Source organism: Oculina patagonica, chromosome 8 (assembly GCF_052425735.1).
Source record: "Oculina patagonica isolate OP01 chromosome 8, crgOcupat, whole genome shotgun sequence".
Taxonomy (NCBI): domain Eukaryota; kingdom Metazoa; phylum Cnidaria; class Anthozoa; order Scleractinia; family Oculinidae; genus Oculina; species Oculina patagonica.
In genome coordinates, this window is record NC_135765.1 from 15,888,048 (window position 1) to 15,915,941 (window position 27,894).

At 39.4% G+C, this 27,894-nt stretch overlaps 1 protein-coding gene across 5 annotated transcripts in view; it reads left to right on the forward strand.

Annotated features, from left to right (window-relative positions):
• LOC144663914 (uncharacterized) overlaps positions 1 to 27,894 on the forward strand; it is a 57,705-nt gene that overhangs the window by 27,934 nt on the left and 1,877 nt on the right. For 3 of the 5 annotated variants that reach the window (XM_078524996.1, XM_078525000.1, XM_078525001.1), the window contains 37 exons: positions 95 to 295; positions 888 to 1,097; positions 1,232 to 1,336; positions 1,538 to 1,642; positions 2,955 to 3,059; positions 4,361 to 4,465; positions 4,841 to 4,945; positions 5,020 to 5,124; positions 6,325 to 6,429; positions 8,201 to 8,305; positions 9,539 to 9,622; positions 11,580 to 11,663; positions 12,797 to 12,880; positions 13,680 to 13,787; positions 14,683 to 16,432; positions 16,826 to 16,926; positions 17,015 to 17,137; positions 17,444 to 17,499; positions 17,972 to 18,095; positions 18,192 to 18,275; positions 18,534 to 18,641; positions 18,768 to 18,881; positions 19,260 to 19,422; positions 19,848 to 19,948; positions 20,329 to 20,406; positions 21,150 to 21,197; positions 21,401 to 21,532; positions 21,895 to 21,971; positions 22,242 to 22,295; positions 23,000 to 23,122; positions 23,970 to 24,072; positions 24,570 to 24,764; positions 24,846 to 24,890; positions 25,259 to 25,367; positions 26,010 to 26,092; positions 26,853 to 26,926; positions 27,498 to 27,673. In XM_078524996.1, the coding sequence (XP_078381122.1) occupies positions 95 to 295; positions 888 to 1,097; positions 1,232 to 1,336; positions 1,538 to 1,642; positions 2,955 to 3,059; positions 4,361 to 4,465; positions 4,841 to 4,945; positions 5,020 to 5,124; positions 6,325 to 6,429; positions 8,201 to 8,305; positions 9,539 to 9,622; positions 11,580 to 11,663; positions 12,797 to 12,880; positions 13,680 to 13,787; positions 14,683 to 16,432; positions 16,826 to 16,926; positions 17,015 to 17,137; positions 17,444 to 17,499; positions 17,972 to 18,095; positions 18,192 to 18,275; positions 18,534 to 18,641; positions 18,768 to 18,881; positions 19,260 to 19,422; positions 19,848 to 19,948; positions 20,329 to 20,406; positions 21,150 to 21,197; positions 21,401 to 21,532; positions 21,895 to 21,971; positions 22,242 to 22,295; positions 23,000 to 23,122; positions 23,970 to 24,072; positions 24,570 to 24,764; positions 24,846 to 24,890; positions 25,259 to 25,367; positions 26,010 to 26,092; positions 26,853 to 26,926; positions 27,498 to 27,673 (5,632 nt within the window). Of the gene's footprint in view, positions 1 to 94; positions 296 to 887; positions 1,098 to 1,231; positions 1,337 to 1,537; positions 1,643 to 2,954; positions 3,060 to 4,360; positions 4,466 to 4,840; positions 4,946 to 5,019; positions 5,131 to 6,324; positions 6,430 to 8,200; positions 8,306 to 9,538; positions 9,623 to 11,579; positions 11,664 to 12,796; positions 12,881 to 13,679; positions 13,788 to 14,682; positions 16,433 to 16,825; positions 16,927 to 17,014; positions 17,138 to 17,443; positions 17,500 to 17,971; positions 18,096 to 18,191; positions 18,276 to 18,533; positions 18,642 to 18,767; positions 18,882 to 19,259; positions 19,423 to 19,847; positions 19,949 to 20,328; positions 20,407 to 21,149; positions 21,198 to 21,400; positions 21,533 to 21,894; positions 21,972 to 22,241; positions 22,296 to 22,999; positions 23,123 to 23,969; positions 24,073 to 24,569; positions 24,765 to 24,845; positions 24,891 to 25,258; positions 25,368 to 26,009; positions 26,093 to 26,852; positions 26,927 to 27,497; positions 27,674 to 27,894 lie in introns of all 5 variants that reach the window. The other 2 variants (XM_078524997.1, XM_078524999.1) reach the window with 2 other exon arrangements.

Sequence of the window (27,894 nt, forward strand, 5' to 3'; positions counted from 1 at the left end):
TGATTGAAGGCAATTTGTAATGCTAACAGTCCAAGAACGAAGACGTTTGGCTTTACCTCTTTTAGCCTTTTTATACATTGTCTTTCTATTGCAGGAAATAAGCAGCAGGTTGGATAATACTACCCAAGAAAAGAATGATTTGCTCAACAAAGTCTCCAGTTTAGAGGAGAGTGTTTCATCGGCTGGAAGTGAAAAGAAAGTATGGGAAGACAAAATGAATGTGCTCACAGAGGAAAAAGCTGCGACTGAAAACAAACTGACGTCGATGACGGAGAGTTTTGAAGCAGAAAAACAGGTTTGTTTATGAATTTAAGTGGCCGTTCAACTAAAACCAGTTAAGAGTAGATAATGGGAATAAAAGGAGAACAAGAGCCAACGAGAATTAAGGAATGATTGTTGGACGACAGTATTTTCAAATCACACATCGACGTTCATCAACCCGGTCGAACAAGCCGAGAGTGCGTCAGAGTTGACAAACGTCTCTCAAAGAAACGACATTATTGCAAAGGTATCTTGCCCAAGAATCTCATGCAATACTCGTGTGTGCTGGTTAACGAGTAAAAATTCTCGTCGTCTCTGTGAAGAATGTAGCCTGTTCTTAACTTGACAATAGTGTAGGACAGTCGTTGAAAGAGCATACTAAAGAATTGGCGGGCAAACGAGCGGAGTTGAAACTCCCATCAACACTAGACTGTCGATTTTGTTTGATTCCAGCTCGAGAACGAGAATTCTACGAAGAAGTAGTTCTGCAATAATCTGTAGTTTTTGATCGCTTTTAATTCTTTTCTACTTCAAAAAAATCAGTCGGACGTATTTAACAGCACTGAAATAATGTCTGAAGAGGCTTTCTTTGCTAAACATAAATTTTGATTTTGCTTTTCTTGCAGGAGTTAAACAGCAGTTTAGAAAGAGCCGCACAGGAAAAGAACGATTTGCTTGGTAATGTGTCGGCATTGGAGGAGAGAATTTCATCGGTTGAAAATGAAAACAAAGTGTTGCAAGAGAGATTGAATTCGCTTACAGAGGAAAAAACTGGAATTGAAAATGAACTGGCCTTGCTAAGGGTGTCTTTACAAACTGCAGAAAAGGAAAAACAGGTTTGTGGCAAAAAATGCTCACTGAAATTTTGCTCGATTTTCTGTCGTCGTTTGGCGTGTGATATCATGTGACATAACAAAAGAGCTCCCGTCTCGACAGGGTTATTGATGGTTGTTTGTGTTGTCTAATACAGGAACTTTGGGATCAGCTTAAGAGTTCATCTTCAGAAGATAGCAAGCTACAGGGAATGGTGGAAAGCTTGAAAAAAATGCTTCATGATTCTGAGAGTAGATATCAAGTAAGTAAAGATGATAAAAAAATAAAATCACCAAAGACATAAATATATAAGAGTTCGTGTTAGGCCAAATTTGTTGCCCAATTGTGTTTTTGGCATTAAGCTAGATGGCTTGTTTGCGGACATTTGTAAGTCAATGAGAACGCTAACTTGCCGTTAAATTAATTATTTGCTAAATTATTATCGGAATTTCTCAATTTCCAGGAACAAAGCAGAGTCCTGCAGGAAAGCCAACAGAATCAGGAACATCTGCAAAATAAGATTTACTCTTTGGAGGAAATGACGAGAAACGGAGAAAGCGTTAACAAGGTGAACTGTCGTTGTGTTACTTTTGTTTATGCACATTTGTTTTGAAATCTTTTTTCCTCAGGATAATGTCAACAGGGTTTTTGACAGTATTCCAAACTAGCAGATTATTCCTGAAAGATTCCGAATGGATTTTATTTCACGCATTCACGCCAGTTGCGTGTGCCGGGCTTAAAGGGGGTACGGGGTGGGTGGGGGTGGAGGGGTCGGGGACATGTCTCCTCGCTTTTCTTTACCGCAGTTGCTAAGCACCGTGCCTTAATCTTTTTGCACCCTTCCTGTGGGACTGTGACTCGTGACTGAATTCGCAGTACTTAATGATTTGGTAAATAAAAATCTTTTAGTACTTTTGCAAAGATTTTCCAAACACGGCTTTTATTACATCGACTAGAAGACGCACAACTCGAAACCAGGACGAAAATTAAAATTAATTAAACTCCTATTTATGTCTCCATGCAGTGGACTGCAGAAAAAGATATACTTATTTTTGTTTCAAAAGATTGTCATACGAGTTTACTATAAGGGCTCAAATTTTAATCCTTCAGCTCAAACTAAAACAACATCAAGATCAGAATATTTCAAAAAAAATATATTATATTTCACTCGTTTAATGAAATGATTAAACTCGTTTCATTTTTCTCTGGATGGTTTGTTTCTATGGTAACAGGTTGTTCAACGAAACACGTGCCATTTGTGGTCTTTTTCTGGCAAATTCAGCAGTCATCAAACTTTACTCTTTGTATTTTGAAGTTGTGGTCTCATTCACACAATAGTCTTTTCAAAGATCATTCCAAACAGACCTCATTGCTGTCTCTAAGGGTGATCGCTGCCAGAGGGTTTTGGTGCATTCTCGATGGGTGGTCCTTTAAAATCAGAAAATTAAAATTTTTTGGAGACTTGCGGAGCCGCCATATCTAAGTCTTACAAGCCACGAGATCTGACCACTTGGAGTTGTTAGAACTAAGGCATGCACCTTTCTCCTCAGTCGTGGTAAAGTAGCCACTCGCTGTGTGTTAAGTTATTTCATAATTTGTGATGCACAAAATAATGTAGAAAACAACAAAGGGGTAAAAATTAGAGCAAATATCTTATTATCGAGGATGGTTTTGATTAGAGGATGGTTGAGACTGAATGCGAGCGACGAACTCCTAAACTTCAGTTGCATTTTATGACGTCGCTACCTAAAGGCTCTGTGCGATCGTCCAGCCGGGAATCGAGCTACTGCATTGCAGTCTGGTGCTTTCACACCTAAGCTAAGCAGGAGATCCTGTTGTACACTCTTATGTCATAGTGTGTTGTGATTGTGAATCCTCAGGAGTTAGAACAGTGCTTGTTGCAAAAAGAGGAGGAGTTGAGAATAACACAAAGCAAGGCTGCTGAGATGGAACAAGAACTCCAAACAGCATTGCAAGAGAATCAAGTGAGTAATGCGCTTTCCTTCGGCAACTTACTGAGTTGTTACCGAGGAAGAATTTTTATTTTTCGGAAAAATTTGCTCAGTTTTGAACAACGACTGCATTAAGGAACAGAGTGCGGGTGTAAATTATCCAGCTTTTGGTGATTTGCACTAGAGGACAACATATTTAAACGCCAGCTATTTCGTTTTGAGGATTATATCACGCCATGTCACGCTATTAAAATTAATGCAGTCACGCCAGGTCACGCTATTTAAAATGATTCGTTCACGCCAGGTAACGCTTTTGATAGGGATGTCAGGTCACGTTATTAAAAATAAAACGATTCGCGACGCTCGATCACACTATAAACAATTATTGGATGAGGTTTTTGTGATATCCGGAATAATCATGGTCGAGGTATAAGTGTTATCAGAGATCTTGTTTATTCCGGATATCACAAAAACCTCATCTAATTTGTTTTATTATACATTTTTTTCTGGTAAAGAGAAATGACAAACGATTTCAACCTGTTTCAAAACTTGTGCTATCCGGCTTGTCGCCTGCTTTTAAAATTCTGAATCGTTTTCCTCAAAGTATTTCGTGGAATAGTTCCTTCCCAATTTTGTAAGTCTTTGTGTTTTCTAAGACTTAATTATCCAGCATTTTTCCAACTTAGGTCAAATTATTTCTCGGTTGAAGAAGCGAATCGACGAACTTGATGTTCATTCGCTGCCAGACGCCTGACACATTGCTCTTGGAAATCATGCATTGTGCGCGCAACCTAAGATTAGTAAATAATCTGCTAGCAGATTATTCACTAATCTGTAGGTAGGCTCTAGCCAATGAGAAGACAGCTAGTGACTACAATGTATAATAATATTAATTAGCTGAGATTTAACTTGGCCAACAAAGTACATCAGGGGCTGTGAAAATGATAAGTGGCCTGGGACAGCACAGGCATCCCAAGCTGGCAGATCGACAAGACTGGCCTTTTTAAAGGAATTGCCACAGATTAGAAAATGGTCAGGGAAAAATTAAATTCTTCAGGGTCAGGGAAAGTCAAAGAATTTTATTTTGGGTCAAAAACAATTGACATTTGGAAGAAAAGTTAGGGGAAATTGGAATATAACACCACTGATTTCGTACAATTGGCAGCCGGAAGAAACATTTTAGGTCAATGTGATTTCAGCAATGTTTTTTTCACCTTAGAAGTGGAGGCTGGAGGCCGCTACTATATCTGACATTTTGTATATATCTGTTATTAGGTCAGGGAAAACTGATGTCTGTGGCAACTTTGAGTAACTGTGTTGTTTTCATTATTTAGGATCTTAATATAAAGCTAACAGCATTCCAAGAACAAGCGACCTCTGTTGAAAACAACATGCAGACTTCAGAAGAGATAGCACAGGCATATGAACAGAAAAATAAGGTGAGAATAAGGAACATTTTGTAACGTCTGATTTGAGCAGACAAATTCCACACTGATGACGTACCTCTGCAGAGGTCCGTAGAATGTCTCTGATTGGCTATTGTTTGCACGAAAAAAAAAAATCCGAGTAACAGCCAATCAGAGACACTACACGCATCCCTGGAGCTACGTCAGCAGTAAGGAATTTTTTGGGCAACTTCGTTCCCAGGGTTTCTCTCCTTTTCCTCCTCGGGACGATTCTCAGACTTCACTAAATCAAGGGAAGAGTTAGGCGAGCGTACAGAGAATATTTATTCATGCTAATGTAGCGACGTTTGCTGCCCTGCTGTCCGTACCACAATAATGCTCTTCTGTCTGGGATTTGTATTTTTTTAGGATTTAGCAAAAAAACTTGCGGCTGTGTCGCAAGAAAAGTTAGCCCTAGAAGAGAGAATCAAGACGACGGAAGAGAAGTTGAATAAAACTGAAGAAAATCACAAGGTAAAAATGCAATTTCAGGTTTTCTTTAAACTGCCATGAATTGTTTCATTCATGTTTTTTCTTTCCTCTTTAAGGATTTGAAGAATCAGTTAACAGCCTTGTCAGAGGAAAACATCTCCCTTGAAAGCCATACAAAGAAGTTACGAACAGCGTTAGAAAGCGCTGAAGAAACTCAAGAGGTAAGGGTGAGTGTGTCTCTGGTTTGAGCAAGAACTTGACTAAAGTTTTATAAGTAAGTGTAGTTATTGCAGCAAGACCAATCAGGAGTTGTATTGCAGTCGTGTCACAGTCACACCACAGTCGTACTGCAGTTGAGTCATGCCAAAGTCATACCAAAATCATACCAGTCGTACCACAGTCGTGTCACAGTGATACCACATCTGTGCCACAATCATACCACGCGGCTTAGACGTGACAAAGAACTAGTCGAGTGCTTTATTTACTCATGACTGATTAAAGCATGACATCCTGATATGGCAATTTCTTAGGCCCTCTTCACCTTAAGCAGTGGTAGCATAATGGTTATGCGCACTGGAGCCGGCGTTGAACTAACACCTTATCCAGGGGGAGTAGGAATACTATTCGCTTAATGCTATGGAAAGTATAGCACCGGCAATAATGAGCCTTTTGGCTCCTCTCCAATAATCGATGGCGAATTAATTAACGTCAGTTATCTTTTCTGTCAAAATTCTTTTAGTCTCTTTAGCCTAAACCGCACTGCTGCGCGACTCATTGTTACAATTTGTTCTTGCTTGCATTAACCCTCCATAACTCTTGTGGCACAACGCATGCGTGCTCACTCGCATCTCATAACACAAGCACATTCTCGACCCTAGGGTCCCTCTCTTTTGCGCATTTCCGACGGAAAAAGAGGGCTGTGGGAAAACCCGGCCAAAATTTGATAACTCGGATTGGTGTCTTTTTTGTGCAAGATCCAAAACATTAACTGCAAGGTTTCAGATAAAAAACGTTCTCATCTAAGAGTGAAACGCCAGTGTTACTACTTGGTTGTAGTAATCGTGATGATGTAGACTTGTAGTGGAAAGAGGGAGGGGAGGGGAGGGGAGGGGAGGCATATGACTCGTTAGGAAAAGATACAAAATAGGTTCAGTCTTTTCTTCTCATTTTTAAAGCGTTAAGGAGACTCCAACATTGCTTTCAGTCGTTTTCTTTTCCAGTGGAACATTAAGCATGCGATGTTATCCAACCAGGTTTTGACTATATCATAATGGATTTTCCACTGCCCTCGTTTTTGTGCGTTGAGGAAGAGAGGGCACTGAGGTCGAGAATGACCACATGCATTCCGAATCCTGTTGCACATGCGCTGAATTTGATTGACAGTCAGGCTCAGTGACCTCACACTGCATGCCGTTTTTCAGGGAATCAACGAACAACTATTGTCTATCTCTCAAGAAAAGAACACTCTTGTGTCCGAGCTGATCGCTCTTCAAGACAGCTTTCTTCAGGAGCAAAGCACGACTACGGTATTGATGTTTTTAACCGACGCATGCGTGCTACAGCACATTGACCGGCCTTTTTATCGCTTTATCCGGGTACTTTTTGATGCTGTGGCGGCCATTTTCAATCGTGAAGGATTGTGGGTGAGCAGGAGATTTTTGCTCACATTCAGTCATTCGCAATTAAAAATGGTTGGTACGTCAAGATGTCCCAGCTAAAAGGCATAATCTTTTCGGCACTAACATCTGGCATTAAACTAACAGCTAACTTCTTTTGCTTCGCTACTCACAAACGCTATTTTGTTTTTATTACTTTCAGTGGAGAGTTTTGTCAGAATCTAGCGTAAAATTTTTTATAAATTCTTTGCATTTTTGATTTTATTCTCTGAAGCACAATTTTGCTTGGCAGTGTATAAGAAATGTTTTTCAGTTTTAAAGAGTTATCGTAAATCTTTGTCCGCCAATAGGTGGTAGTACCGTAGTCAAGTCGTTCTCGAAGTTTTGAGTTATTGTTTTTGACCCCTTTGACTTGTTTCTGTTGGTTTTGGCCAAACAAAGACCAAAGAGCATACAACTGCATGTTCAATAGAAAGAAATGACGTCACCAGGAGGTTTGGTTCACACTTAACCAAAGAATAGCAAAACCACCTTGTTTAAAACTAGAAAGAAACGTTTATCGAGACACGGATGCTTACTAATTTACTGTAACGTGTTTATCAGAATGTTTGACGCAATTATGTTCGAAAAACGTTCAAAATCGCGAATGATTTTTTTAAAAGCTAACACGTTCATTTGTGTTTGTGAATGTTCTCCCTGCTGCCTGTTGCGCTGTTAAAGTTAAAATTAAAAAAAAGCGCTTTGTCTTTTTCTTTTCAAGCATTCACTAGTGAGGTTCTTTTTCTTGTTAAAAGCTGAAATTAAAGTGGGTTTTTCTTTTGTGCTTTTCATGACAAAGTTAAAACGCGGTTTCTTTTACTTTGCACCAAATCAATTTTTGGGTTCTTCGTGGTCCTTCTGTTGTTGGGGCTTTGGCTTCTGTGCCGGCATGAGTTGTAGTATTTCCGTTGTTATTGGTGCCGGGTGACGGGTAGTAATGTAAACTAGTTGAATTTTTTAGCTTTATACGTAAGTGCTTACAGAGATTACAAAGTAAATCCTATGATTAGTTCATTGTCATTGTTCGGGGAACTAAGTGACTGGCTCAAAAACGTGCACTAAACCAATCAGAGCAAAGCTGTTGTCTAAATTGCAGAAAACTTGTCAATCGGCGTGACTAGCTTCAGGTGTCGTTCCCTTGTTAAAGCACCAGTTTCTTATTTTCCGCTTTTTCCCGCGCTCAACACGAGCACACTGTTTTTCCCGCGCTTAACACTGGTGCACTGTTTTTCCAGCGCTTAAACTGACACCAGCACTGTTTTTCCCCGCGCTCAACACCTGTGCACTGTTTTTCCCCCCGCGCTTATCACCAGTGCGCTGTTTTTCCCGCGCTTAACACCGTTACCATGCTTTTCCCGCGCTTAAAGCCGGTCCATACTTTTTCCGCACTTGAGATCGGTTTTATGGTTTAAATTTTAATTCTGATTGGTTTATTGTTCAGTTACCGATCTTAGTTATCTAACGGTGAATACAGAAGCTGCAAAATTACTTTTTAACATTGTCAAGCGCCCTTGAACGTATGGAAAGGGCGCTATACAAATGATTATTATTATTATTATTATTATTATTATTATTATTATTATTAAATCGTAAAATTATTCGAGTTAAATGCAAGGAGAACTGATTTTTCTCCCTCATTTAGGATTTGCGTCAGCAGCTGAGTTTTGCGCAGACTGATAAGGAACAACTGCAGCAGTCGCTGTCTTTTACGGATGAACAACAAACGACACTCAACACCAAGCTTGAGGTTTGTGATGTGTGTGCAGTAATTTAAAAGGGGTTTTCAACCCTTACGGGTTTCTGGTGTGTGTTCACCACATGTTTGAACGTGACGCCTTTACGCGCGCGGCAACCACCATTGTCTTCTCCGGCCATAAACGTTCCCTAAGCTTTTTTCTTCTGATTTTCTAGCGCTTTTAAGTTAACCCTTCACTCCCCGATGCAAACCTTGCTTTCAGTTTATGTGTTAGTAACTTTTGCACCCTAGAGTATAGTATGACCATTTGTATGAAATTGTAAACTATTGAGCAGATTGTTTATGCGGTAGTGTTCATTATGCCGTACAAGATGGTTCTAACTTTTAAGTCTGTGGGTGAATCCATAGTGTCTATCCATTCAGGTAAAAGCTACTTAGCAGTACTTTTATGTGGTATGTACTATTTATTATGTTGTACAATGTGGTTCTAACTTTAGTCTGTTGATGAAACCCTTGTGTATGACCACTCAATTGAAAGCTACTGAGCAGTAGTTTCATGTGGTACTGTGTATTATGCTGTTCAAGGTGGTTCTAACTTTTTAGTCTGTGGGTGAAACCCTAGTGTGTGACCATTCAGATAAAAGCTGCTTAGCAATACTTTCATGTGGTACTGTTTATTATGCTGTTTAAAGGTGGTTTCACCTTTGAAGTCTGTGGATGAAACCCTGGTATCCTGATATCCGTCGAACAAAACAGCTTTTCCTTATAGTTTTAAACTCACGCGTCGTTAAAACATCACAAAACGAAACTGACTATTCAAACGAGATTTTAGTGTTGTCATCTGACACCTCGTTTTTAGGAAGAGGTTCATTTCTTCTGACGATAAGGTTACAATACAGAAAAGCTATTAGTGCCCAAATTGTTATCCGAACCAAGGCTTCCCTTGGCTGCCTAGTAACGGAACGGCCTAAAAGGTTTTAACAAGAATTCGAAAGTCGCCGGCCTCTTTTTAATTGTAAATCAAGCTTGTATTTCGCTTTACTCTTCGATACATTAAAAGTTAGTTCTTTGGGCGTATTTTGAAATTGTCGGTCTAAAAGAAGTGGGTTTGTTTTAAATTCAACACTAGTATTGGGCACAAGTTAAAGGCGTGTTGTCTGTCTATATATTTATCTTTATTATTATGCATAGTCTGCTTTCAGGCTTCTTTGTTTGTAAGGTACACGGTTGTATTCGAATTTGTCTTGCGGTAAACGGTATGAATTTTGTGCTTTTCCGTTATAGGAATCTCGACGAGTAATTCAAGAACTGGAGAACAAGACCAAACAACTTTCAAAGGATCTGAAGGAAGCGAACGAGGAAAAAGCTGTAAGTATTGCTTAGCATTATAAATTAATTTATTGGGTTGTTATCACAGGTGACCCAAGCGCACGATACAAACACTTCACGGATACTTCAGTTACTTTCGAGCGCTGTTGATCGCTGATAACTCCAGCGTTTAACCGGCCTTTTTTGATAACGTAAATTAAATTACGGGCGCCATTTTGCGTTTGATAAAGTTATTTCCGGCAATATCGTTAGCTGTTTTTTCCGGAATTTGTTGGCTGTTTTATATTTTTCTATTTATACTAAATGCCCGGTCTACGTAAGCAAAATTTCAGCATCAAGAATCTCATTCCTTTTATTTGTTTTATCGCTGTAAAAATGATGCAAACTACTTATTGATAATAAATACTTTACTAATTCAATATATGTTAATCATTGCCTGTTTTCTCACCTAAAAGCTCGCAAAATGTAGATCTGCTCTTAGAAATGTATATCAAAAGAGAAACTCATTAAGTAAGGTTTATATATCGAAAACAATTCTCTGAATGACTTCCCCGCATGTCTAAATATCTTGTGGAAACACGACCAGGAACTGTTTTGGAAACATAGGTTAGGTCACCCGGCTGTTGCTCACTGATTCTCCCCTCCCTACCACGGTTAAAACTTTAAGAGTTGTATGAGCCCGCGGTTTCCGTCAGAGGAGTTGCTAAGCAACATAACTGTCACGCCAGCGGCACGCTAACGTGAAGCTAGCGTGACAAATTTCGAGTGCTCTCTGGTGTTTTACAGAGCTCTGTAGTTATATTTTGGATGTAACTATTACGCTCTAAGATTTGCCAAACACAACAGTCTTGTTTGTCTTACAAAACAAATCTTCATTCTTTATGCTCACGGTGGATCTAACTTGTTCAGTGTAAGGGGTGACCTGCGCTATTTTTAAAGTTCTTCATAATTGACCAAACGAAACAACAGGTAAACCACACAAAGAATGCCCTGCGGTATAACCATAATGCAGTAGAAGGACGAATGAAAACAAGCTTTAATGTAGTGTTTCTCCGAAGTTTGAGAGATGTTGTGACGCGAGAGGGCAAAAGTGCTAAGCGTGAATAGCGTTTAATTTTTCAAAGTATTTATTGATAAGAGAAACAATTAAAGTTACAGCTGAAGATTTTCAGTCTGTATTCCGTGTTCAGCAAATATTTGGCTAGCGTTTGCGAGTCTGTTATGCGCAAGCTTGATAAATTGTGAGCGTTTTTTGCTAGTTTCACCTGTCGAGCTATTAACAGATCCCGCCGCGTCGCTGTCTTGAAGCACAAAAGTAAAACAAAAAGTTTCGATAAGAAATTTGCATACTGCTATTTGTTCAAGCCCCTTGCGTGGTTTTGTTTGTCTACAACGTCGTTGTTGCTCACGAAAATATTTTATAACTTTCATCTTCACGGAGTATTTAAAGTAGTTATCAAATGCTGGGGTTTTTGTAAAGGTGTGTTGCTTGTTTTGGCATTTTTCGTACTTAAAAATAGAATCGGCTTCGAGCCTTATTAACTTGTATGTTGTGTCCGTATTGTGGATTTACTTAAATTATGTTTAGTTTATTAGAGTTTATAATTCGTTTTTGCTTAGTTTAGGGTTACCTTTTCTATAATTTGTTATATTTGTAGTCGGGTAGACATTATGGAGCAAGCCGTCGGTTTTATTACAATTCAGAGAGCGGAGTAAATTGTAGAACTTCTGTTAATGCAAATGAAAAGCAACATAAATGTACATATTGGACTGCTTGTTTGAAATACGGTCAATTATTTCTCCGCTTGCGGCTTTGTTTATCAAATCTGTCTTATTCTTGATTAATGTGTTACGATTTTTACATGATTTATTATTGGCACTTTCAGAACGACTGCAGTTTGCAACTCATTTTGTCTGCATTGTAACGACTAGGTGTCTAAAACATGTATCGCTTCAACGTTGTTAACGGTCTTGTATTGTGGGATTTTTTTTTCAGCATCAAGAAGCCGAGATCGAAGAGTTGTTTAGGACACAAGATGATCTACAAGCTAAATACAACGATGAATTGAAAGAGAGAAAGGTATAATTTCATCGTAAAAATTTTGAGTCAATTTAAGTCTCAGTTATAAGATTGCGTGACTTTGAACCTAAATTTGCATCGTCGCGTCGGTATGCTAATCACGCAGTATTTGTTTGAATGGACTCAATTTAATGTCACGCTATTTTGGCGGTTATTGTCTTGTAACGCCCATTTTAAACTAGACTGTCCACAGCCTCTCGATTTTTCAACGCAAAGAAGCAAAAGGAAGCGAGCGCGAAGCGCGAGGTGGGAGGGAGGGGGTGGGAAGCGAGCGTCCAGTTCTCTCGCCGTTCTCACCGCGCGCTCATCGATCGAAAAAACACGAAAAAATAGAGGGCTGTGGACAGTCTAATTTTAAACTGATTGATATTATTTTGATTCAAAATTCAAAATCCTTTACTAACTTTTAGAAATGTTAAACAAATCGATCATTGACAAGAGTCCAGCCTGTTTTATCTGCTCTAGCCTGTTTTGATTTATTCTTATTTCGTTTCCTTTGTAATCACGAAAGGTGGTTTCTTTGTGTCATCCGCATTTACTTCCCTTTTCAAGAAATATAACTTTCTTATTGACTTTAATTTCCTTATTTTGAATTACTCCTACCTCTTTTCAAGCCATTATTTAGAGCCTTGCCTCGATTTAAGTTAAGAGCAGCTTTAATATTACAGACTCCCCTAATTTATATAAGCTTAGAGTCTTCAATTCACCTTTGGCCTTTGAAGTATGCAGTGGTTTCCTGTACACGCTATCATCGAGTGTCAAGGCAACTGAATTCAAAGCAATCAAATCACTCATTGGTGTATACAATTTCATTTCACTTGTACGAGATTTCAAGGCACGAATTCAGTAATTATGGACTCAACTAGTTCAAATCACCTCGCTAAGATACAATCCTTAACAACTCGGTAAATCCGTGCAAGAAACCAAATACTGCATACATTGTTGGCAAAGGTTAGCGTAAACGGCATAGTTCGTCGTCCGTGTTATATTACCGTGTGAAGATCTTATGCTCTTGTGACTGGAGAGCTTGTTAGGTGTGCTTTACGAGGATATAAGCTTTGATTTCTTCCCCAGGTATTCGTTTTTACCGTAGAAAGTCGTTGATAACATCGTGATTGTTCGTTTCGTTGCAGGAGTTGAATGAATATATCGAACAACTTCACGAAGAGTTAGAAGACGTACATGTACAATTTGATTCGCTGTCGAAGGAACATAAGGTTGGTGTTATTCAAAACTGGGTTTTAGCTTTGATTTTTGCTTCCTTGCCCATCTTTCCCATCTTTCACACTGAATAGTTGAGCCACATTGAATACAAAGAAGGAACTTTTCTCGGCGTCTCAGTAGCACGTCCTGGTGAAACGTTTTAAAACAATTCGTCGCTCGAATTTCGTCTAAATCTTCTCCTTTCGTAATCCCCTTTCATTTGTTTTAGTTTGTTATTACATCTTTGGAGTTTTTGTACCTCAGTTAAGTATTATTTTGAAGGATCCTTTGATTTAAAGGAAATATTGTACAATTCAAAATATTGACTATGTGTCGTGATGCGACTCCTTTAGGAGTTCGTGACTGGCGCCATTGACCGTCAGTCACGGAGGACAATGTGACCTGAAAGTGGATAATATCCTCTTATGGTCACGCAAGGAAGTTTTTTATGCAGATGAAAGAGTTTTGGTTTATTATATGGCCACCTGTTGGGGTTAAGGCAACGAACAAATAAATTGTTGGAATTGTTTCGGCTGAGTAAATTCTGGCCGAAAAATGATGGAAAGTGTACTTAAATTCTGTAAATAACTTTCGGCGCACTAAGCGCCGAGTTCAGAGTTTCAAATCTCAATTTTGATTGCTATACATTTCCTTTAATGTTAGTTCTGAGAATAGTTTGAGGAAAAGTTAATTACGATCTTAGGGCGGCCTTAGATTATTTCTAGGTGAGAGAAAATATGGTTTTATACCTCATGTTGAAAAAATACTGTAACAGAACATGTGACAATTTTTTTTTCTCTGGGTGATGTTTAGGATTTGTCTGGAAGGCTAGCTGAAATCCATTCAGGTCAACTGTCTACTGAATCGCAACATTATCAACAACTTTCTGAACTGCAAGAAATTAACACCGGCCTACAACAGGTGAGTCACGCAACACTTTCAAGCGAAAATTAAAAGATTGGGTGGGACTGCAGGTATGGAGGCATTAGTATACTTATTTCAAATTGACTTTGCTTTAGTTAGCTACAATTTACTGGAAAAGCCTTCAGGTGGTTGAGGGGGGGGGGGGGAATCTTCTTATCAGAAAGATTTTTTAGTTTGAAAAATTGTTGGATGGGATTTTGCATCTGAAGCTTGTAGGTGCATATAAGAATAGCGCATGGCGCAACTCACGAAATATGTAATAGTGCGGCCTCAGCTGCCTGCGATATACCCAATAATGCTGTGAGCCGAAGTAATTATCTATTTTAAATTAATAATCCTCCTTAAACCCTTTTTTTCTCTCTCTGCATTACATCAACGATTTCAGTCGCTTCCACGCTGATGTTTCGGTTCACGGCTGCAATCGTTGATATACCGTAAAATTCCGGTTATAAGCCCCCCCGGTTATAGGCCCATCTACCTGGAAACAAAAAAATCAATCCAATTATAAGCCCCCCCGGATACAAGCCCCCCCCCCCCCTCTGCCGGATGACAGTACTGAACAGGGCTAAATGTTGCTTTATTATGCGTTTTTATTTAAGAATGTTTCGGAACGTTTTTTTATTCCGCTTATAAGCCCTCCCGGATATAAGCCCCTCCACTTATAAGCCCACTCAAAATTGTATAAGCCCAGAGCTTATAACCGGAAAATATTGCAGAGAAAGAACAATAGGTTTTTAGGATGTTCAGTAATTATTAAGATAACATAAACAAATAAACCTATACAGTCGTGAACCAAAAGTCAAACTGAACGTCTCTAAACATACCTGCGACCCACAAGAATTCATATTCTTTTACTTTAAATTTTGTTACTTTTTTTTTTTTTTTTTGGCAGGACAACCACAGTTTGAAGGCAACTGTTAATACACTGAACACTTCTTTTGAGGAGAAAGGAAGCGAACTGACCGAGGCATTGTGTGACCTTGAAGAAAGCAAAAAAGAAGTGGAAAAGCTGAACTCTGAACTTAACGCGCTGAAAGAATCTCATACATTAAAGGAAAAAGAACTTACGGAATTGAGAGCGAGTTTGAACGATTTTCATCTAGAAAAAGAGACCATGAGTCAATCTGTGGGGCAAATGAGTGAAAACTTACAAGGATTAAGCAGCGAGAAGGAGGCACTCGCTTCGACTATCGAGAATTTGAACAAGAATTTAGAAGAAAAGGATAACCGAATAGCCGAGTTGGTAGCGAGTCTTGATCAACAGAAGAATGAATTAGAGGCGGTGAAAGAAAGTTTTAAAGGTGTTTCGGAGAAATTGGAAAGCAAAGAGGAAGAGTTTAAGAAGGCTGTGAAGGCCGTGAAACAACTGAAACAGAATTTACAGAAGTCGCAAGAGAAGGTGAAAACATTGAGCGGTAAGCTTGAAGAAAAAGAGCAAGAAGAGATAAAATCCGCCGAGGCATTGATGGCTCAAGGAGAGGAATTCTCAGCTGTTAAATCGAGCGTTGAAAAGCTAAACGAAAGTGTTCAAGCTAAAGATGCGGAAATTGAAGATTGCAAAGAAACGTTGAGCAAAAAGGACAAAGAGTTGGAGAATTTTCAGGAGGTCGTAAATAGTTTCAACGCCAAAGTCGAAGAAACGTCGATGGACTTAGCGACTTCTAAGGAATTGAACAACAAACTCACGGAACAGGTGCAGAGTTTGAACGCACGGGTCGAAACACTCCAATTAAGTTTGCAAGAAAAAGGAAAGGATAACAGCGAGGTTGAAGAGAAATTGCAAGAACATTTCCAAGTGGCGGAGGATTTGAGGTCGAAAATACGTTCACTGGAAGAATTGATGAACACTCGTCAGGAGGAAAGGAAAGCCATTGATCAGACTTGTAAAGAACGAGACGAAACGATTGTCGCACTAAAGCATGATTTAGAGCTGCAAACGAAAAGTATAGAGGATTTTAACGAAAAGGCCGCTTCAAAGGAGAACGAAATAAAGGCTTTACAGGAATTTAACGAAAGTTTGAATCAGTCCGTCTTGGAAAGGGAGCAAGAGAATGAGAGACTTAAATTAGAGAGGAAAGAGTATTGCGAAAAGGTTGATTCCCTCAATGAAACTATTACTTCTAAAGAGGAGGTGCTTCGAAAATTAAAGAAAAGAACGGAGGCATTTGAACAACAAACTGCTTCTATAGATAAAGATTTGCTTCTCAAAGAAGAGGAATTACAGCAGCTGAGAGCGTTGAACGAGGAAAAAGAGCATTGTATTACGGATGTAGAGTCAAAACTCGAAGCTCAGAAACTGGAATTAAGTAAGCTAGAGAATGAAATTTCTGTTAAGAATCAAACGATCGAACACAAAGAGGAAGAACTTCAGAAATATAAAACAACATTAGAAGAAAACGCGGAACGAATCTCGTCTCTTGAATCGAGTATTCAATCATTGAACGGAGCTCTCGAAACGAAAGCTATGGAGCTGAAAAATCTTCAGGTTCAACTGAGCGAAAAGCAAACAGAAGTTGAGTCTGTGCAAAATGCCATGTCAAACTTGAGTAGCGAGATGGAAACAGGGGCTCAAGAAGTTTACCAGTTTACAAACAGGATAGAAGAACTGCAGAAAGAATTGGAAACAATCACGGAGGCTCGAGGTAAGCGGTTATTCAAGCTGTGATTGTTTGCGTAGTTTAGTTCTTAAAACTCAACAAAAATCGATATTTCAGTCTACTGAAATTTAAATACTCTTTGTCTAATGCCTTGGGTGATAGCTATATTTTTAAGTCAGCCCTTCGTTCTGATTGGCCAAAACATTTGCACTTAGCTTTTTTATCCAGTCATGCGACACCCAAAGTAGGCTTGATGTTGCGTACGCGGCATTTCCCGCGCTTTCTTCGGTTTCCTATTGGTCAGTCAAAGTTATGGAACTTTTGATTGGGTGAATACGATTTTGTAATTAGCTTGACCTAACTCCCATGAAAGCTAAAACCTCTACATCCATTAAACTTTTTAGAGCCTGTGAATTGAGAGTTTTTTACGTTGCACAGATGTACTGGAGCGAGAGAATAAAGAGAAAGATGATAAGATGAACAAGTTCAAACAAGTCGCCGTTAAGGCGAAGAAAGAGTTGGAGAATCACAAGAAACAGGTTTGTTTTCTTGCACACTTTTCACTTGTGGAATAGCTTTACAAATAAGTAATAAAATCTTGTCGCTCATTCTTTTTTGTTCGTGTAGTGGAAGGGTGAAAAAGATGAACTGACTTCGACAATCCAAGAACTGAAAGAAGACGCCCAGACCTTGAACGCTAAGTTTGTTGAGCAGCAAGAAGGGACTCTGAAACAGAGCAATGAGTATCAGGTATAACGGTCAATTGAATCAGTGACTTCCTTTGCAGTGGTTATTTTAGCTCGTCACGCAACCATTAAGCGTCACGCGAAGCACCAGGAGAAGTGTTGCGTGACTACTGGGTTGTACTATGTAAAAAAAGAAGGGTTCGGTGTACTGCGATGTTTTTATCTTTAATTTAATTTAATGCTGAGGTCAATTTTTCAGAGATTGACTCGAAGAAACTCTTGAGTCCTAAGTTCTGACTGCATAAAATTTACAATTTGCTTGATAAGAATTCTTAGAAAAGATCTAACTTTCTACGTTATTACATTACAGGAACTACAAACCCAGCTGACCAGACTGCAAGAGGAACTGGAAGCAGAGAAAACAAAGTAAGTTAACTTGTCGTTTAACTGTTGTAAGTCGCTTACTACGAGGTATCAAAGCTAAGGGATTGTAGGGGCAAATGCTAGTCTACTCTTACCGGAGAATATTTTCACGATTGGTGTGTTGTGATTTGAAGGCTAAATGCCTGGAAAAGCCAGGTCATACTTTTAAGGCGATTCTGCAACGTGCGCACTAGCCTCGAAAGCCGAGAAATGTTCCTTGTGTGAATTGAATCGGATTATCCATGATAAGCACAATTTATTTTTTCGTCAATTTGTGTGGAAATTAGAACACTGCAGACTTGGTCAATTCCGTCACGCAACTTTCTCCCCCATCAAACATCGTAGGTGCGTGGTGCGCGGGCTACGAAGGAGAGTGATCAATTTTTGGACACCAATGCTAGCTTTATAACTGGACAGCTTTTAACGTCTTTTGTCCCCCAGGAGAGATTTTCTTAACTTGTAAACTTTATTGCAGGTCAGCCAGCTCGACCCATAATGTGACACAAGTCGCGGACGAACTGGCAAATGTCCGCCAAGAAGCAGAAAAATTGTCAGCTGAAAATGAAAGTGTGAACAAGAATTATGAATCTCTTCTAAAGGTAAGGTGGTTTGTTTGAGGTTCTTATAGCGTCCTTAACCCTCTCAGTAAACTTGCCTTAATGTAAGTAAAATTGTTTTTGTTGTTAAATTCATAGGTTGTGGAGAGAGAACGGAATGATTCTAAAGCAGAACAAGAACGGCTCAACACACAGATCCGGGAAAATTTAAAAGAAGTCGAGGTGATTTTGATCTGCTATCTTTATGACATTTTGTGCATGCTGTCGCGAAGAATGACAAGCGCGAGAAAACAGGGGATATGAGTGACTTTTTAATATGTCCAACGAAAACAGTTTTCTGAGAAAGAAATTTAATCCGCCATTGGCTTATTTTTTGGTCACTCTTGGAAAAGTCAGGGAATTTTTGCTTTCTTGGTTGGTAAAAACAGAATAGAATTTAATATTCTCGAGTAACCTTGATTCTAACTTTTGTCTTTTCAGTTGCTGAGAACAGAAAGTGTCCAGAATAAACAAGAAATATGTGAACTTGAAAAAGAACTTACTGAAACAACAAAAGATCTGGAACAACTCCGCAAAGAGAATTCAGAGGTTCGTATAAGTTTGAAAATTGTTTGGCCCCAGTTCCCTCTGCTGTAAATACAGGCACGCAATACGTGCAAGAAGCTATTTGCAACCTTTGAGAGGTCTACAAATAATATGTTTATTGTTTATCAGGTGCTGAGTAAATTTGAGAACACAGACGAAGATTTAAAAGAAGAGCGAAGGCGACACGAGGAAACACGAAACCAGCTGGAAACAACCAAACGACAACTGGAGGCTGCAGAAAAGGTATCTAACTGGTGGCTGTAGAACCAATTGATTTCTAAGTGGTACTTTTAGACGTATAGGCGTTAGAAAAATGTCGTGTTGCACCAAGCCGAACTCTGATGAGTACGAGGTCTAGATCGGACTTCTGCAACAGCCGTGGTACCGTTGAACCTTACGGTAATTATGCTCGCTTAGCGATCGCTGAATTCGCTTATATTAGTCAAAGGAACGTAGGCAATTGCACTAAACGTTTTTCAATTTTGCAAGTTCCTTCTTGACCGCTGGTCAAACACCGGAACCAATTCGGAGATAACTTACTGAGAAAACGTCTGCCTATACACTAGCTTTAGCTCGAAGTGCGACCTCTTTTCTGACAAATTATTCTTATGATAAACACAGGAAGCGAATCAAAGCAGTTTGATGAGCTTGGAAATGGATGATTACCAGAAATCCTTGGAAGCGCTACAAATCAAACTTGCTGAGAAAGAAAAGGCATTACAAGATTCACAGGACGAGGTATCCAGAGTGGACAAGAGAGCAGACGACTTCAAAACACAGATCGGTAAGAGAAATGGAACTGATTGAAATTTGCACAGCAAGAAGATTGAAAACGCAAAGTTACGTTTTGCGTACGCAACATTCCATGTTGCAAAATTTATGTCAACGTGTAGTTGTTTGAACAAGTTACGCTCTTGGCAAATCTTTGTAAGAACACTGAAAAAGTTTCCGATTCTTTGTTTTATCAATCAGTCTAATTAAATACTTACTTACTAAATACTTCGGTGATTACTCCGAAAAGTTGTGACGTCAGTGTTGCGTCATCTGTACACGTCATGTTACTTAGCAACTTCGCCAGAATTGCGGGCTCAGTCAAATTTGAAGCAGAAAAGCTTGTCTCTCCTGACCTCGTAAATTGCTTGCAGAAACTAAACGTGTACAAATCACAAGAATTCTGTTTGACGGTTTGGTTTTTGTGTCTGTGTTTAGAAATGGTAGACAGTCAACGACAGCAAGCTGAAGAGAGAGCGCTGAAAATGAAAGGGGTACTGGTGAAAACAAAGAAAGAACTCGCGGAAGCCAAGAAACAGGTACGAAGACTTCCCGACCCGCTTTCCCCCAACAATGTTCCTTTTTTCCTCTCTTCTCTGTTGTTTTACGTCATTCAATTACAGACAACTGATCTTAAAATCAAACGAAACCTCAATATATGTTTGAAACAGTAGAAAAGCCCTTGAAAAAACTCGGAAACCATAAATATGGTCAGTGATTAAAGTCGATCATAAATAATTTTTATATCTGTCCCGACGACCATTATAAATCAAGTTTAGATCAGTTTGTACTTGGTGTATGTTGAAAGCCAATGAGTGACCACACCTAGCGTGACGTAGGATGTCGTGACTTATTAGCCTCCTAATAATGACCGCAACTTTGATAAAATAATACGAACCTGTTGCTTTTGTTTTTATAGATATTGGAACAAGAGCTTGCCGAGTCTCAGCTGAAAGGACAGTTGGAATCTGCCACTCAACAAGCAGAACAATACAAGGTTATTTCATTTGTACTTCTTGTCCTCTTTTTTTTTTTTAACTTCCGTATATTCTCCTAATTGGCTAAGCAAGCAAATGTCTTTATTATGAGTGGAATAGTTCTTGCACTCTGATTGGTAAATGAACTCAAAGAGCAAGAGTAATCTCGAGACTTAAGAGAAAACATAATTCCGTGGAATGCTGGTAAAAATATCCCCCCCTCCCTTTCCCCTCACCCTGATTGTAAGCCCCTTCGGTTTTTGGCCCATCTATCCGCTGACAAAATAAGTATTCCTGTTTTAAGCCCTCCACTCATCCAACTTTACTATATTACTTACTAAAGTTCTCACAGAACACCGATTGTACTTCAAATAGAAATAGGCAATATATAATTTTGTGCATAAAGTGCAGAAGGAAACGTTGAATCAGAGTGACTTTCTGACATTATATTAATCAGCAGACCCTGGAAGTCTATTTTTGTCACCACATTTCCAAAACGTTTTTTTATACCATTTGTAAGGCCGCTCAAAATTCCTTATGAAGTTGCATAAGCCCAGGGCTTATAACAGGCATTTTACGGTATTCAGAAACGACGTAATATTATTTTTCTTTCATAAATAAAAAAAAAACTCATGAAATTCAACGTCAATGGATATGCTCATTGATTTCACTTAAAAAAAATCACATGCGCGATTCGTACGGCACATATTTTAAGCGTAGAATTCCCTCCATATGTAATGACTTTTCCTGTACAATCTTGCAGGTCGAGGTATCTTCACTAGCTGGCGAAAGCCAAAGTTACCAGCAACAAGTAAGTCAGTTGTTTCTTATGCCCCAGTCCCGTCATGCCACGGGAACCAGTCAAGTTTACTGAGCACTGATCTGGGCCTCTTGGATTCTTGGTCCGTGCGCAGACAAAAATGTGATATTTGGCAAATAGTGAAGGAAAAAGAAGAAAACGTGAAAAATGTACGCTTAAAATAACCTCAGACATGATTGTTTTTCTTTTCACAGCTTCGTTCCTCTACGGAAAGCAACAAACGCACTGTAGAGAGCTTGGAATCTAAACTTACCAAAATGAAAGCGGAATGGGAAAGCTCTAAATTGGCCCATGACGCCACGCGGGCTGAGTTTGAAAGCTACAAGGTACGTTACACAGTCAGAAGAAATAGTTAAGTGCAGGGTATGACAGATCTCCTTAGAGCCACACGGCATACACCTGCTGTCACTTTGAAACTCTCATGTCAGTTTGACGACGAAAGATCATGTTTTGATGCTTAGCATCTTTTCTGACAAAATTCGCTGGCTTAGTTTGTTCTGGGGGATAAAGGTAACGACCCGGTTTGACTTTTGAAAAATCGTTTAACGACTTGCACTTCTCGTGGAGTGTCTTTCTGTTGATTCTTTGTATAGAGCATGTAAAAAAATGTACATCATTATTTGCATTGAAAATTGACTTGTTTTTTAGACTGTACCTTATTGTGTGTGTATCTTTTTTTTAATTTCAGACTCGCGTTCACAGTGTTCTCAAACAACAGAAATCCAAACCCACTCCTCAGCCGCCTGAACTGGAAAACTCGGAAAGGTCAGTGTTGTGTTTCATTACAACAGCATCACCATTCAGCTTTAATTTTGGTCAAAAAGGCTTGGGACACCCCTTTACCCAGCACTCTTTTCCAAGTTTGTTATGTGTTTTAACACTCAAGCGGCTTAACAGTATTTATAAGAAGTGGGTGGGGTGCCAAAAAATAGCGAAGCGAATTGTAGCTCTTGGTAAATGCTCTTTTGTTTCGTGATCGAAATTTACTCAGTGTTGAAGGTTTGAATAAATGTTTTTCTTTCGTTTGATTTTCAGAACGCGTTTGGAGCAAGTTATTGAGCAGATGAAGAGCAAGCTGCAGGAGACCAAGTAAGTAATGACAGTTTACTAGTCCTAAGAAAAAAGCGCTCTAGTCTACCTCACCCAAGTGTAATGATCACGTGCAATCGGGACAAAGAGAAACGAAATTTTTAAAACAGCTTACGAAATAGGCTAGTTTCGGTATATTACATTTCCAATTGGGCATCGAGACTTGTCGAATAAACTAAAAGAAATAATTCATCTCCAAGCCTCGGTGTGATATCTTTTGTTTTATTCCCCCAAACCTCGGGGCAAAGAAAGAATTTTAATATATCGAAATTGGCCTATCTTCTAAAAATATTCAGTCTGTTAAGTAATAAAAAAACCTGGCTAAAAATAATGCTTATGAAATTTAAGTACTGTGTTTATGTACTGGGAAGAAACCATGTGATGGTTACGTTTGTTGTAAAACGCATGGGAAAACATTGCTTGATCTCTAGCATGTACTTAAACCAAATATCACGTCACCAAAGAACACATTTTATTTCCTGCAGCTCAGCTTGTTCAGTTAAGCTATTCCTTTTGGGGCCTATACGCTCTCTTCGCCGCCATCGTTGGAGATTCTCCTCTGGATCGTCACCCAATAATTAAACTGCTGCAGTCAAGTTTAACTTAAGTTGATTCTTTAATAGAACATGCAAAAGCTATTGTATACTTGTGCCAGGTCAGTCTCAACTGTTGATGTTCATTTTCTCTCTTTTTATTTCCAAAAGTGACAAAAGCAGCATGCTTCAAAGCGAGTATGAAGAGTTGGAGAGTGAACACGAGAGATTGACAGCCCGGCACAGCAAACTGATACAAGATATTGACAACAAGGAAGCTCACTGGAAAGACAGGTAAACAAGTAATGAAACATTTGTTCCCAGAGGTCGTGTTGTATCATTTTCTTACCAAGGTTAATTTCCTGTTGAATTAAAGAAGTTTAATACTTATTTTGAAGAACTCAATAACATCCCCTTAACGAGCCTGGAAGCCTGCAGCTGCCGGAACTTAACTGTACTATGAAGGCGACCTTCCACTATTACACTAAATCAGTTGTATGGAGTGCTAGTCTATCGCATGTTACCCACCCCTCCCCTACAGCATTTTATTAGGTCGCCTTACGCCTGTACCCATTGATACACTTGGGTGGAGAGAGGCACTGTGAGAGTAAAGTGTTTTGCCCAACACAACACTACAGTATCGCCAGAAACCCATAAGGGTTGTTCAACCCTTGTGGGTTTCTGGTATCGCATAAAGGAACTTACGATTAAGTGGGATTTTGTGCAACCATTTCCTGTGTTCCCGAAGGTTTTTTTGTACACTATTATGGGTAAATCAGCCGAAGGTGGATTAAAGAGTATGGGAAACACAATGCTGGTACCACAATATCCTTTGGAACACAGCAAACAGTTGCACAAAATCCCACTTGACCTTAAGTTACTTCATGCATCCGGGCCCAGGGCTACAACCATCGACTGTCAGATGTCGTTTCCAGATGTTAAGACCACGTGACCACTGCGTACCATAAACTAATAATTAATACTTGACAATCAGTTATATCTTAATCACACCAAAAATAAATTGAACTGCAACTTCACTTCATATAGAATGGTAGTAACACCACACATTTGATGGCAATAAGTGACAAAAAAAAAAAAACAAAAAAAAAAGTAAGTGACAAAGCTTTCTTTCTTGAAACAGATTTGAGCGGCTCAAGTCAGAACGAACCACTACAAACGAGGAACATCTGGAGGCCATAAGACACATGACACTCCAGAACGAGTCTGTAGCTGCTACATTCAAGGTATGTTAGACTCTAGACGTAGAAATACTAAACTGCAGGCAGGTTGATTGCATTAATTGCACTGTTGAATTGATTACGATCCTAATGCCAGGCTGATGAAGAGAAGAATGCCAAGGGGCTTCGCCAAGGTAGCATGGTCTTTGAGAAGTCGTCAAGAAAGGGTTTCTTTTGTGTGGAGGCTATAAAAGACCGCAGTCGATCAAATTATGGAAAACACTATTCACCAGAGTAAAAGGTGGGGCGCTATGGTCCATATCCACTGGATAGTGTTTTTTCTAGTGGCCGGAATAGCGTTGTCCACCCTTTGAAAAACCGGACAGGCAGTTATCAGAAATTTCGTTGTACTGGTACAGCAAGACATCGTTTCCCATTGCTGTTATTCTCTTCACCTTACTCTCTTCATTGTGCGTCACAGTGTGTCCATACTGGAAGAACAAATTACCTATTGGTCAGTCTTGGTGGTAACTCAACTTTATTTCTGATTGTTGTCTCCATAGGAAAAACTTGAGGTCATTCAAGAAGAACACCGGGCACAGTTAGAAAGGCTGCAGCAGAAACTGACAGAAGCTGAAAACAAGTTTAGCAGGTTACAACAGGAAAAACAGCAACAGTCCCAGCAGTCCATAGTAAGATCTCGCTCGCCACCAGACCTCGCGCTGCAAAGGGCAACAGAGGAGCGGAGGCCTGGGGAGGTTAGTTTGAAGAGTGTGTTGATTTGTATTTTTATTTAATGAGTGTGATACCATTGAGTTTTGCTTTGTTTTTGTCTGTAGGGCATGGATCAGAGTGAATTAGCACAAACAGACTCTTCGTCAGTGGTAAGTCTGTTTCTTCCTTTTTGTCTATTACTGAAACGTAAAACTGCATTTATAATCGCGATCTTGCCAAAATAAATTAGTTTTTGATTGACAGTCGAAATTACTATGTATGACTTTATGTTTTGCTTGGCTCTTACATAGAACAACCCAAGCAGTGCACTGTTGTTAATAAGAGTAAACTTGTCGTTTTCTTGGCCAATCACGATCAAAACCGAAATCAAGCGTGAACCATGATTTTTGTTACGCAACCTCAATTGCGCGAGAGTTTCGTTTTCCCACTAGGTCGCCGCACGAACAAGTGTTGCGTGACCAAGCCTTATGACTAAGTAAGACGTGACCTACTGTAGCACTCCTTTGTTCTTTTTTAGGTCAATTCTGCTCCAAGTACTCCAATAACTCCGTCCATCGCCGTGACTCTAGAGAAAATTCTCTCCCCAACTTCTCCGAAAGCTCCCACTTCTCCAGGAAGCGATGAAGGTAAGTAAAGGAAAGTGTGAGAGGGTAAGCTTGGCTACCATTTTGAATGTTCAGAATCGTTTGCGCCGTAAGTGATCGTTTACAATCTAACATAGTACAGTCAACTCTCTCTAAAACGGACACCGTCCGAACCGGCTTCAGCTGTTTGTTTTAGAGAGGTGTCCGTACTATAGGGAATTTAGTAACAGTAAAATGACTGAAAAAGGCAGGAAAAGGACCAACAACAGGTGTCCGTCTTAAAGAAGTCTCCGTCTTGTAGAAGTGTCCGTCAAAAGAGTTGACTGTAAACATGCCCTGCTTTTATTCAAAGTTTCGATTCTTTAGTAGTTTTCCTTTTGAATGCGTTTTGCAAACAGGGTGATCGAAATGATAAGGACGATTTCTGAGGAGTTTTCAAAATCTGAGAAAAATATGGAAAATAAAGAAAATCAGTGAAATGAAATGTTTGGATTTAGTCTACAATCTTGTGAAGCTGTAACAGATTGTCAGGTTTTTGGTCTGGAAAACAAAGAAAATGGTTTTGTATTACGACAAAAAAAGTCTTTATTTTTTACTACAGTCTTGAATTTTGTATTCAAAAATATGAACGGATCTTGTGCAAGGAAGATCTGGGATTAATGTTGATGCTTTTTTTTCTCTAAGCATTGCGAGGTCCTCCCCTGGACGAAAACCTGCTTCTCTCAAATATCGCGACTGCAAACAAGAAAGTGGAACATCTAACAGAGGTAATTCTCTCGTTTGTTCTTTCGTCCGTTTTGTGAATTATGTCTGTGGAATTTTAAATCGAAGTAAAACTATTTCCAGAAGTTTGTGGAAAACGATAGTACCAAACGATAACAGGTCAAGTGAAATAAATAATTATTTTTGTGTACATAAAATTTCATTCATTCTATGTTCTTTTGGCTCGTCACACAATCATTCTCACACTGTTTGGTTCGGTACTGAAGCATAGTAACTAACTTTAACATAAGGCATACTACAGGTAGGCCGACCATGTCGGTTTTTTTGCCACTGCCTGCTTACCTTGGGTCTATTTTACATATAGGTCGAACGCACTCCCCTAATCTCTGATTACTACTAGTATATTTATATATTGTTGTTTATTTATTTATGTATTCAAGGAAAATGGGAGGGGTGACTGCTTACTGGTCGATCGTTAATTTAAATTAGAACAAGAAACCCTAAGGCACCTGATTTACAGAAAAGTCGATTCAAAGACTTTGATGTAGATCATGTTTCTCCAGGTCAAATTCAGGACTCGTTGGCTGAACTATGTTAAAAAGACGATTGGTTTGTAAAGAAACTTTTGAACCTTCTCGGCGGGCAAGGAAAACCCCATTACGAATTAGCCTGTTCCAGAGGTTATGTTAGTTTGGAAGAAGCGTGACGAACGGCGAGTACGCTGCTCCACACCCAACTGAACGCATGGAAGAGTCTAACTATGAATGAAACTCAATATTCAGTTGTATTTATTTGTTTCTTTAGTTGCTGCGTGAAAGTGAAGCAAATTCTATGAGGCTGACAGAACAGGCCAAAGTGTTGAAGGACGAGATACGAAGGTATGTAACTATAGCAAGGTGTATTTGTTAGAGAGAAAACTATAGCTGTTTGGACATTCGCATAGACTGAATTGTTGGTTATATTGCTTTTAGATCAGTTGGGGAGGTACAAGGGGACGGGACGGCAGGCGGGAAGCGGGATTCCCAAGGTGGTGGGAACCGGGAAAATTGTAAAAAATGACAACTTTGCGTAATATTTTGCAATAGAAACAGCACAAATAAGCGGGAACCGCTAAGTTTAGGGCGATGGAGCTAAAGCCACTCCCCCCTCCCCCCCTGTAGTGGGACACGTCGTGACCCTTACATAACGTAGCATTACGTAGTCGCGTAACCGGTCGAAACCGGTTATCAGAGAGCACATGTAGTCGAGCGGTCATCCATGTTGTAAAATCTAGTACGTTCGCTGATCGTTGAATAAAGGCCTTTGTGTTTAGTGTGAGCAACGACTCTTCCGTCTACACCCCGACATTCCGTAGAAGCTTTCCTAGTTTTCTGAACTGCAAAGATCACTTCCATTCCTGCGATCAATGGCGTTACTGATTTGAATGTTAATCTATTTGCTTTCTCGAAGGCTGGAAAGAAACCAAGAGCGAGAGAAAGAGTCCGCAAATCTTGAGTACCTAAAGAACGTCATATTACAGTTCCTGAAGTGTCGCCCGAGTGAACGGGAACACTTGGTTCCAGTCCTCACCACCATGTTGAAGCTGAGTCAGGACGAGAAGGATCTGGTTATACAACAAGCGCGAGGTATAGTGGGAATTTTCAGTTACAAGTAAATACCGTAAAGAGAAGTTGTTTTAAACCTTATTGAAAACAAAACGTATCAGAACCTTTCATCAACACATGCCTCCAAAACGACGGGAGTTTGGCATTACGCGGGAAAAAGGAACTGCTGTTGACGGATTATCGATTACTGACACCTTCTCAAAGTGATCCTTTTCTTCAGTCTTCTTTTTCACCCGTACACC